Consider the following 12278-nt stretch of genomic DNA (forward strand, 5'->3'; position numbering starts at 1 on the left):
TGTGTGTGTTTGTGTGTGTCTCAGTATGTCATCCACCCGTACTTAAAGAGCAAAGAATCTAAGTCCTCCATCCTTTAAGTCTCCACCTTCACGTCAAAGTGCGTTTCACACCAACACTCTTATCCCTGTTCTCTTCTCTGCGCCCACCACTCTCACCACCACGGTCTCGCCAAACCACACATGCGTCCACGCATGCACATACGCATCCCCCCCCCCCATGACACATGCACACCCCCCAATCCTCTCCGTCATGGCGCCCCCCTCTAGCAGTTGCTGCTGTTCCTGAACTCCCCGTTTTCGGTGATCTGTAGCTTGGTGGGGTTGGTGGGCGAGATGCCGTTGCGCGTCTGCATGCTGTAGCGCTCCTTGAGCTGCGTGAGCGCGCTCATCAGCCGGGTGTTGGCCGCGTCCAGCGAGGCGATGCGCTTCTCCTGCAGGGACACGGAGACACGCCACCGACCAGGTGTCAGTCATCAGCAGAGTTCACAAGGCAACAACAAAATGACAAAAAAGGGAATGAGTTCATGTCGCGGCGACAGCAGCTCAGGAGGAAGAGCGGGTTGACTGGTAACCGGAACTTGACCAGCTGGCTCACGCCCTGCGTGGCTGACTCCGCTGTCGGTGTGTGAATGTGTGAATGTCGCTTTGGATGAAAGCGTCAGCAAAACCCCATCGAAAAATAATGAGTGAGGGGGATCAACTATGATAAGTATTTGCCGTTTATAACTGACATCCTAAATAGTCAGTATTATAGTGTAGATCTTATGGATTGTATTGCCTGTAGAGCATCTCAAAAGGTTGTTTTCCAGTTGTAGTGCATCTTGACCAGATGTTTTGCATTAAATTAATTCACTCAATCTACTCAAAACTTCCCCATGCACATCTGCAATTGATTGACACCAGACATTGGTTTGCTTTCAAACGGTGTGAAATTCGCACTGAGAATATTCAAGCATTGAAGCAATTAGTGTGTCAGAAAAAAAACCATCTCATGCCTTCAACCCAAGATTCTGTTAAGATGACAAGCAGAAACAGCCTCGCCCGTTGCACACTGGGCCTCCTGTTTATCCGCTGCCTGTTAGGAATGTATTGACGTCTCCGATTGCATATTAATGAATCACTACTAGGAGGCCCAAGATGGCCGCCCCGGGGTCCAAGCAGACCAGAGAGCTGATAGACCCCCAGTCTACGATTGCATCTCTTTTCATGGAGTTACGCAACCACATGAAACTTTATTTTCCACGGAGCGGGATCGGCATCATTAATGTATGATGAGAAAATAAGATAAATTATAGAGGATGCGCTGCACAAGCTGTTAAGAGGATAAGGCGCGAGAACAAGGATGGCTGCATGACAGGTTCGGAGGAAAGCGACTGGAGGAAAGCTGTTTTTCGGCCGTAATTGTCACTATATTTACTTAGAGTGCGTGTAGCAGAATACAGCTCGAGCCTAGATACACAAGCTGAGATACTAGCTGAAGAGCCACCACAGAGAGAAAGTAGTACTTTTGAAATATGCATCCTCCTGCCAAAAGTAGAAGAAAAAATATACTGCAAACAAGCATTGCTAACTCATCTTCTATGTAAGCGTATCTGTTTTAACAGATTGCCTAGGTTGCTCACTTAGCAAACATCACTGCTACAGCATATGCCATGGTGAGTTAACTTTATTATATGGATGGATAAATAATGCATCCAAAACAATTTCCTCAATGAATCAGGTTGTTTCAAAATAATTGGTGTGATTCACAGTTTTTTGCAGTTGTCTATGAGAAGTGTATGAATAACGGATTGGGGTAACTGCCTAAAACAAAGTTAATAAAATAATAGTGATATATCTCACAATAATAGCATGAGACTGACCTGGGCATCGATGATCTTCTGCTTGGAGTCCACGACCGCCTGCATGTCTGAGTGGTCCTTCTTCAGCTCCTCCTCCACAGACATTAACCTGAAGAGGTTAGGGGACAGCAGGGTTTAGACTACAGACATTAACCTGAAGAGGTGAGGGGACAGCAGGGTTTATACTACAGACATTAACCTGAAGAGGTGAGGGGACAGCAGGGTCTAAACTACGGACATTAACCTGAAGAGGTGAGGGGACAGCAGGGTCTAAACTACAGACATTAACCTGAAAAGGTGAGGGGAGAGTGTGTCACCACGACAACAACAACACAAGAACCCGACGCCACCCCGCCTCCTCACCGGCTGATGATGCCCTTCATCTGGAGGTCCTTGTCGTCCTCCTGCCTCCGCAGCCGCTCCTCCGACTCCTCCAGCCGGGCCTGGTACTCCATCAGCACCTTCTGGGCCTGCTCGTCCTGCCCCTTCAGACGCGCCTCGTACTCCTCCAGCTTCTGCACCGACGCCCGCAGACGCTCCTGGAGCACCGCGATCTCCTGCTGGTACTGAAGCGAGAGCGAGGAGCCGGTCAGAGCGTCGCCATGGTTACAGTGGTTAAAACCCCCCTACCCCCCAGCCAGGAGGTAGGGGGTTGGTGTTAGCCAAGCCGGACGTTAGTAACCAGAATGTTATCGACACCTCCACTTGCCGGCGGTGGAGCTCGGTGTGATGGGTTTGATTCCCACAGGAGGTTCTACGCCCCTTTGTCCTAACATTTCCTCACTTTTTACCCACTTTCTTGTCTAAAAGGCACAAAAAGAACATTAAAAAAAGACGATATATTTTGGTCTATAACAGCCATAATGGTTCAAAAGCCCAGAAACAAAAGATTATAAAAAAATGTAAAGCAACAAAATAACAATGCACCCTATAAGTCCACTACCCCTCCGTCTTCGGAAATAAAATACACTTTTTGGGGGCGATATTGGAAAGTAAATCCTTGTGCCAAGATTATAACATCAATAATGTCCCATCCCATGGATCACCCTAATCACCATCCTAAGCACCTCCCCTGTCTCCTCGGTGGTCCGCTCATAACCCAGCCCATCAATTCTTCGTCCCTCGAACGCGGTTAGGGTTTGCTTAGCTTACATTAGCTCATACGTTTGTGTGACTTTCATTACAGTCCCCCTGCCTCCAGACATGCCCTTTAATCCGAGTCATTGGGCTGCGGGCCAAAGACCTCTAAGCCGCCTCAGATCATTTCCTGCTGCGCGATGACCAGCAAAGAAGAGGAGGAGGACGGAGGAGGTGACAGACAACAACAGGGCCGTCTAGCCGGCCCCGCAACGTAAGTCGGGGAAAAGCTCTGCCTGACCCCTCAGTGGCCCCCCCTGAGGACAAGAGAGGGTTTGGAGAGGAAGTGTTTCCCGCAGGGCATAAATCCTCCAGGAGTAGATTTAAAAAAAGTAATATCTGTACATACAAAAACCCGGCGATACGGGGGTATTTGAAGGTTACTGTCGCTGTAGCATCCACTAGAGGAAGAAAATGGCGTTATTGTTTCATAAAAGAAAATAATATACATGGTTGAGGTCCAGCGATATACAACACAACACAACACAACACAACACAACAACCCAAACAACAATCAAACGTTTGAAAGGTGTGTTATTTAAACCGGGTTCAATGAACACCATCCATGCTCAACTCAACCTAGTGTGTTGTTATAATCAATCACACCTTCTTATCTCCTTGTGTCCTTGTCTCCTTGTGCTTACTGCAACCCCAGGCTCCCTGGGGCCCTCCTGGGGCCCCCCTGGGCCAGACCCAGGGAAACCTCCCCTGGCCAGGGGGGGTGACCTTGCTTGAACAGCCCAATCGACCCCCCCCCCCCCCCCTCCCGCCATCCTCCCCCACTCCCCCAGGTCAGTATCAACAGCCCAATCGACCCACCCCCCCCATCCTCCCCCCTCTCCCCCATCCTCCCCCCTCTCCCCAGGTCATGATATTGCAGACGCCTCACGTCTCCCTCTGTGCACTGAACACACACGCTGTGTGTGTGTGTGTGTGTGTGTGTTTGTGTTAACATAGATAATTACATTTTCCATGAATGCACCATGCCGGGGTGCCGCGTGGCAGCCGTTAGGGATATGGAGAGCAGTGAGCAGTGGGGATGATAGGGAGACACACACAGGCGTGGAGAGCAGAGGCAGGAAGATACGGAGAACAGGAGCAGGCAAGTAGGAAGCACGTTCCTTCCCTTAATCTAACAGCTGTTAAATGATGCGGACACACACACACACACACGCACGCATACATGCACACACACCCACCCCTAGCCAGGACTTGTACGCCTCTCAGAAACATTCCAGACTTCATTGTAGGTTAGGGAGAGAGAGAGAGAGACCGGGAGCACACGACGTTAACATCTCGTCTGTGAGGTTAGAAGAAGGAGGTGGAAGGGGAAGGAGCCGGAAGCTCCCAGCAGGAGGAGGAACAAACAGACGTCAACACGCAGGGTGGCCGGCACAGCGGGGCGCTGGAGATCAAAGAGGCTCGGGGGGTAAGACGCCGGGGGGGGGCCGCGGTCAGACACACAGGGCCGGAAAGAACGACGCTCAAAGGGCGAGCAAGACAAAAAGAGTCGAGGGAGGAAGAGACGCTGCACTTGGTTGTTTTCATGGCTGTCCAGAAGGTTTGTGTCGGAGAGAGCTGAAGCTTCTCTGAAGGACAGGTTGGGAAGGAAGGGAAGGAAGGAAGGAAGGAAGGGAAGGAAGGAAGGGAAGAACAGAGGGCGGGTGAGAAGGAGGGAGGGAGGGGGATGAAAGGGAAGAGGGAGAGAGGGGATGGGGAGGGAAGGATGAAGGGTGAGAGGGAGGGGCAGAGGGTGGCAGGAAATGTGGGAGGGAAAAAGAGAGGAAGGAACGGAGGGAGGAAGGGAAGGAGAGAGGGAAGGAGAGAGGGAATGAGGAAGGGAGGGCAGGAGAGGGGAAGGGAGGAAGTGATTCAGGAAAGGAGGGAGGGATCGGGGTGCGGTCGGGGTCCGGGTGGGGGTTACCTTCTCCACCTGAGACAGGTCCTCTCTGTGTCTGGGGGGCTCCGGCTCCGGACCCTCATGGTCTAAATACTGCACATTCATATTCAACAGCCAAGCGGCCGTGCGGTCCAGCGCACTGGGCTTCACCAGGGAGGGGGCCTGGGGGAACCAACACACACACACACGCACATGAGCGGGGGGAGGTGGGGGGGTGGGAGGGAGGGAGGTGAGGTGAGGGGTCATGCGAGTGAACCAAAACAACCCCGGGGGGGGGGGGGGGGAGGCCTGAGAAGCAGGTGGAGCTGGTGAGACGTTTGGGTCTAAAGCCGGGTGAGACCACTTGGCTTAAATCAGACACACACACACACAAACACACACAAACACACACACACACACACAATCACACGTTCACAACGATACACAACATGTCCAAAGCACCAGGCCAGACCAGCTGTGAGGCATGATCAGACGCATTTAGTCATCCTTATTGCCATCCCTCTTATGTCAGCGATGTTTGTGTTTGTGTGTGCGTGTGTGTGTGTGTGTGTGTGTGTGTGTGTGTGTGTGTGTGTGTGTGTGTGTGTGTGTGTGTATGTGTGTGTTTGTGAGGGTGTGTGTGTGTGTGTGTGTGTGTGTGTGTGTGTGAGGGTGCGTTCAATAAATAAAAGCATTGATTGTTTTTAACCGGCTCTGCCAGGTGTTCCAAGGCCCCGCTCTGTCTCATCAGGATGACTATCGGAAAGCGGAAGTTCGTGAATGATGAAATCCAAACAGATCATTAAAAGACAATATATTTTGTGTTTTATTTCTCCGGACAATTTCTCTCTAAGGGGAGATGACACAGAGCCTGTGCAGGGAACCAAAAACTGGAAGGGGTGGAGTAACAGGTTGTTTCCCGTTTCGTTCTGAGATATTCTACCAAAGAGTGGAATAAGCTTTCAGAAGGGGATTCAGTCTTCATCGAGTCGATTATAAACCTCCATGCACTTTTTCTTTCTGTTTGCCGTTAATTCTAATCATATGCTAACAGATCCCAGCTTCCAGCAACACGATTGGTCGAAACAAATATGAAGCAAAGTAAAGAAGCACCGCATCCACCCAGATTTGAACTCGTATGCCATCGGACTTTAGATATTGATCTTTAGTCTGATTTGGCAGACCGAAACTCTCCAGACCGATTTGTCGCCATTACCTGTCGTCTCACTCCCGTTCCTAATCACTGCGTTGGAGGGCTGCTTGCTGCTCTGAACAAAGCCAGCTGTCCTTTAAAGCACCCTCACAATGGTTCTCTGTTCAAAACCCCTCCGCTTGTTGCCTGTTGCCACGGATGCTGCCATGACGACGCAAACAATATGCTGTGAAAAACACTGGGATGAACTTTAGGACACGTGTCTACACGTGTGCTATAGATTTAGGTTGTCTCTCATTAGACCGATATATACATATATATACGTATATATATATATATATATATATATATATATATATATATATATATATATATATTTATTGAGTTCTGCTGTGAAGGAAGTCACGCTTGCTCTGTGAGATGAACAAATAAACATATATTCCAACTTTGTTGGATTTGTGTGTAATGACAAAGGGCAAAACAAATGGGTGTGTATTCTAATATTATTTTTGCATAAGTATCATCTTTGTACGCCTTGGAATCCTGTTTCACTTCTAGACCCAGGAACCTCCTGCACTGTTTCAGTAGGGAGGTTTTCCAACTGAAGTAGCGAGGTGATGTACAATTAACTGACGCCATAGGCGAGACGGGATTCTGGGAATGGTTTGCTGCAAGATAATGTCCTTTTTCCTAATAATACTTACGTTATTTTTAATTGAGGTTACCGGAGTTTCAATAATTTAAACTTTGTGTGTGGGTGTAGCTCATTTGGAGGGGAAAAGATCTTGTGTGCCAAAAAAGCATGCATTAGCACTTTAATGAGGAGCTAATCTAGCCCATGCCAGTGTCATCACTGGCCTATTTAACTCCCCCCAGTAAACCAAAGGGTGAAGCGATGAACCGCTTTTATGCTGATTACCATTATTAAAAAGACAATGACTGTAATTCATTAGGGTGAAGCAAGCATCCAGGTCTATGTTCCAAGACACCATCACCCAGACACACACACACACACACACACACACACACACACACACACACACACACACACACACACACACACACACACACACACACACACACACACACACACACACACACACACACACACACACACACACCCACACCTTTAGCGACCCCTTTTTGTGGGTTAAATGACTGGTAGTGCTTGGAAAATGACAGCTGTAACAAAAAGCTCACAGAATCTATCCATGCGTGCTGGCAGTCTGGCAAGAGCTATTTTTCCTATATTGCAAAATACAATATAGTCTTTTAATTAATATTTCACAATCTCATTGTATCATGTTTAATGTGTCTCTTTGTCTAAGACTTCAAGACAGGTTTGTAAATGAGAACGGGCCTTCTCGGATTAAATGAGGCTTTTCATCCATTAACATATCGACTGTTGACGTCTGCTCTGTTGACTCTGTTGGAATCGGTGGTCTGTAAAACGCTAAACGGCCCTGGGATGTCTCTGCTAGGTTCGGCTGCACACTACTGCTTTGTTCTCCGCCCTCCATAATCGCGCCACACCCTACCAGTGTGTGCTGCGCCCTCGTGTTCAGGCTGCACCCTACCTGCTTATGCCCCACCCGGTGCTTGCTCTCCGGACTCTCCCCCTTGGACGTCTGGTGCTGGAGCCGCACACCGCAGCCCGGCCAATCGGGCGAGGCGGACGACATCACGCTGCCGGAGGCGGGCCGGGGGTAGGGCCCGCCGCTCAGCAGGTTGGGCGGCGTGCGGCCGCGCGTCACGCCCTGGGGCTGCGGCGGCGGCGGCTGGTCTATCCGGCGCTGCGGACCGCCGCTGTTCTGCCGCGGGACGCCGGGGGGCGGCTGGGGGTCCGTCAGGGAGAGCTGCCGCCGCGTGATATCCCCCGACCGCCGGATGTACTCGTCCCCGCTGCTTCCCCCTCCTCCCCCTCCTCCTCCGCTGTGGTTCAGATAGTTCAGCTTCCCCCCGTCCTCGTTGTTGCTATGGGAACTGACGGAGCTGTGGCACTCGGAGCCGGAGTCGGCGCCGAGGCCGCGCGGCGAGACGACCAGGCCGGCCGCCATCTGGTACACGGGGTTCTGGAAGGAGAGCGGCGCCAGCAGGTGCTGCGGCAGCGGCCTCCCTGGGAGGCCGTCCGACCCCGAGGCGGCGGGCGCCGTCTGCCCGGGCCTCCTGAGGAGGGCGGGGACCCCCGGGGGGGCGGCCCCGCCACCGCCGCCGCCACCTCCGCCCGGTGGGGCGCGGGCCGACCACACGGCCACGGAGGAGGCCGGCGGGGGGCCCTCCACCAGACAGGGGCCCGGGCTGAGGTCCGACGGGGAGGGGCCGCCCTGGGCCAGGTCCATGCTGCGGGGGTCCTGAAGGTCCAGCATGGAGAGGCTCTTGCTGCCGTTGGCCAGGCCCGGCTCTGGCTCGTTGGACTCGGAGTAGCTGGAGCTGCGGGCCGGGGCGGGCTGCACCCCCGAGCTCCGGGTCACGAAGAACAGGTCCTTGTTCTCGGGCGTGGGCGAGGGCAGCCGCGTGAAGTCCACCAGCCTGGAGGAAAGACATAAAGGGGGGCTTCGTTCAATCACAGACGGGATGTTTGGGCGTCAAGCGCGGCCTGAGTTGTTGGCAGCAGTGACTCAGTAGGTACAGAGGGGTTGACTGGTAAACGAAAGGCTGCTAGTTCGATCCCCGGCTCCTCCCCAGCACAGTGTTGAGGTGTCCCTGAGCAAGACGCCTCACCCTAACTGCTCCCGACAAGTCAGCGTTTGCTGTTCATTCACTCAAAAATTCAAACAGGTATCTGAGACAGGTACCAGTCATCAATGGATCAATGACCTGCAGATGAGGATCTAGACAACATGTTGTTGAAGAACATGCTGATCAACATGTTGATGAAGAACATGCTGATCAACATGTTGAGGAACATGCTGATGAACATGTTGATGAACAACATGCTGATGAACATGTTGATGAGGAACATGCTGATGAACATGTTGATGGGGAACATGCTGATGAACATGTTGATGAACAACATGCTGATGAACATGTTGCTGAACAACATGAACCAGGCAGTAACCCCACTAACAGTAGACAGCGTCTTTGTAAAGGTAAGATGATATTTCATCTACGGCAGCCACATTGAGGAGGGGATCTGGAGAGTTAGCGACAGGGGTGAGGTAAAGTGAAAGAGAGTTGGTGTACACTTCTTCATTTCCCCCTCATTTCTTTGTGCCGCTCGCCGACTCGCTGCCATATGGAGCCATTATTGCCCGGAGACAATTGCCTTGACAGACATGATGTGTTCCTTAATCACCGCCATCACTCAAGCAACCCAGCCAGGCCTCGCTCAGCCCGTCTCTCCAGTCTTCCATACCAACACAACATCTCTCCTCCCTCTCTTACTGCCTTCCTCCCTCCCTCCCTTCCTCCCTGCCTTCTTCCCTCCCTCCATTGCTTCCTCCCTCCCTCCCTTCCTGTCTCCCGCCCTCCCTCCCTCCATTCTTCCTCCCTCCCTCCAATACCTCCTCCCTCCCTTCTTCCCTCCTCCTCCCCCCTCCATCCATCCATTCCATCTTCCCTACGACCACAACACTCCTTCCGACTCTTTTGGTTTAGCTTTGATCTAGACAGGCGGTTCCAAATCATTCCTTTAGCGTGTATCTCATCTACAGTGGGCAGCAGCGGCAGTGCCAGAGTAAACTCCGTGGCGTGGAGGTGGAGGCTGACGGGGGATCCTGTATATAGATTCCCTGTGCCTCCGTCTCCACCTCCTCCGTTTCAATCTAAATGTGTCTCAGTCTGTGTGTGAGGATGAAGAGGCAGGCCTCTTGTCCAGCATGGCCAGGACAGTGTTGATGTTTTACCAGCAGACTCCCACTCTCACCGTGTGGATCTGCCTGGGCTCATGTCTTTTTATATTGGTTCTATTTTGAAGTTACGAGGCGTCACTTATTCAGTACAGGGCAGGGGAAATGACTCAATAGTAGATTGAAAAGAATGAATGACTCACCATATTCAACACTAAGGGCAAAAGATAGAATACCTAAACATGATATCCTAAGGAATTATTGGCACCCAATAACACAAATAAAACTGATATAAGTGTCATTTCTGAGAGATGTAGATACATACAAGGTACAGATGATGTTAAGTCCCATTAACCGGCGGTCTCTGTTCGCTAACCGTTGAATCGGTTCAGCGGTTAGTTCAACACCTCCTCTAGTTCAACACCTCCACTCATGTTCCCCTGCACTCCCTCCCTGACGCTAACCTGTTGGTTCTGCTGCCTGTGTGTCTCTCTGTCCACACCTCCCACTGTCTCTGAGACCCCGCGGGCGGAGGGGGCGGAGGGGCGCATGGTAATGGAGGGGGGGGGTCGTTGTCGGGAGAACCTTTAAGTGTGAGTGCAAGTAAACAAGATTTCCATCTTTCTGTTCTGGTGGCGAACGAGCAGAGGTGAAGCTAGTGTTGGGGGGGAGAGAGGGAGATAGACAGAGAGAGAACGAGAACGAGCGAGAGCGAGAGCGAGAGCGAGAGGCACCTCTGCCTGTGACAAGCCTATTAAAAACCGTTCGCCTCTGACCGGCCACCACTGGGTTTGCTTGTGCCTTGCTCAAGGACACAGACGTCAGAAGTGGATTGTATTGACTCTGAAGGACAGCAGATGAATGTCCTCTCACTGGGTTTTGTGTGACACAGGCACACAGAAACACTCCACAGAGAGAAAGAAAAACAAAGGCCCAATAACCTTGTATCCTTCAACGCCCTTGTCACTCAATCTATTTCTTTCTTTTTCTTTCATAAATTTTTCCTCATGAGATATCAGTTCAGTGTGACTGGTATCTTGGGAATCATAAAGAAAGTATAATAACAATACAATTTGAATACTGCTTGATAATTTCCTGCTCATTTCAATTTCATGTTTCCGGTACACACACAGACACACACGGGCTGATTACAATATGTAGATGAAAGCACACACACACAAAACAGCCTGTGTAATCAAAGACAAGAGGAGTACGTTGCAGATATTATAATAACCATAAGGCTTACTCACAATCACCAGCCTGTTGCCGGCGGTTACCTATTGACACTGTGCAGAAATAACAGTATTTCCCCACGGGTGAAGGAATCTCCCGGTATGGGGAAATCACCCCGCGCTACGTTCCATCACACAGAACCACCGGGGAACGAAACGCATTTGATTCCACACAAAGATGTTTACATGACACATGAAGTCATAGATGGAATTTTTGTTTTGTTTCCATTCACACCGAGCGCCTGCGTTTGTTAGTGCTTCTCTAAATGTGCGTCATGTGTGTCTGTCCTGGAGTATGACGCCGGTGTGTTTCTGCCTGTACGGCGAGACAGTGTTGGCTTTTTACAAACATGGCACCTCAAGAGGAAGATCTGAGCCGGCCTCCTCTAGCTGGTCGGGCTGCTGAAGGGGTTCGCTGTGTTTGACTACCAGGAGGTGCGCTGGTAGGGAGGGTTCCATACAAATACAATAAATGAGTGATTCACGGGAAGTTGCTTGGATGAAAGCTTCGTCTGAATAGCGATTTAAAAGTGATTGAGTATTAAAAGTAAAGGCACAACCCCCCTTGAGACACAATATCAATAATGTATTAGCTTACCTGGACTGCCAAAAAGGTAAGTCCTTCTTCATTGATATTTATATAATTTCTTCATTTTACTATTTTTATCTGTTTTTATTAAAAATTCTGCTGGCGAGACACCCAGTACCTCCCCCTTGAGGCTCATCCTATCCTCTGTCTAAACCCGGTCTGCCTCTCTTACCCTGAGAGGTCGTTGTCGATGACCATCTTCTGCAGGCCGGTGGAGATGCTGCAGCCGGCGCCGGGGGGCGATGGCGAGGAGCAGGAGGACGAGGCGTTGGCGGCGGTGGAGGAGGCGTGGTCCGAGGCCGGGCCGGAGCCGGTCATGACGCAGGACGGGTTGGCCACCGCCGCGCTCACCTCCCGCAGGATTCGCGGCAGGGGGCCCAGCTTGGCGGCCGCGGTCTGTCACGGGATGGAGAAAGACATGTTAAATAAGAGACAATGTTTAAGTGTTTAAAGCTGCACTATGTGAGTCTCTCCATTAGTGGCCTCTGGGGGCTAGAGGAGGTGTTACAGTTGTAGCTATCAACACTTATGAATGACTGCATGAATTGCTTTATGTCAGGTATTCATGTAGCAATTCTGCGAACTGGGCCAGCAGGGCAACACTATACATGAAGGGTCGGCTTAGCTCAGGAGGTAGAGCAGTTGTCTTGAAACTGAAA

At 51.0% G+C, this 12278-nt stretch overlaps 1 protein-coding gene across 2 annotated transcripts in view; it reads right to left on the reverse strand.

The window, feature by feature from the left end:
* Positions 1 to 239: 239 nt before the first annotated feature.
* Positions 240 to 12278, reverse strand: part of dab2ipb (DAB2 interacting protein b) — a 51775-nt gene continuing 39736 nt past the window's right edge. For both annotated transcript variants that reach the window (XM_056589644.1, XM_056589643.1), the window contains exons 9-14: positions 11792 to 12015; positions 7588 to 8539; positions 4903 to 5040; positions 2205 to 2407; positions 1863 to 1950; positions 240 to 431 (exon numbers count right to left, since the gene is read on the reverse strand). In XM_056589644.1, coding sequence (XP_056445619.1) covers positions 264 to 431; positions 1863 to 1950; positions 2205 to 2407; positions 4903 to 5040; positions 7588 to 8539; positions 11792 to 12015 — 1773 coding nt within the window. In that variant the 3' untranslated portion in view covers positions 240 to 263. The remainder of the gene's footprint in view (positions 432 to 1862; positions 1951 to 2204; positions 2408 to 4902; positions 5041 to 7587; positions 8540 to 11791; positions 12016 to 12278) is intronic.

This window comes from Gadus chalcogrammus, chromosome 4, assembly GCF_026213295.1.
Source record: "Gadus chalcogrammus isolate NIFS_2021 chromosome 4, NIFS_Gcha_1.0, whole genome shotgun sequence".
Classification (NCBI taxonomy): Eukaryota; Metazoa; Chordata; class Actinopteri; order Gadiformes; family Gadidae; genus Gadus; species Gadus chalcogrammus.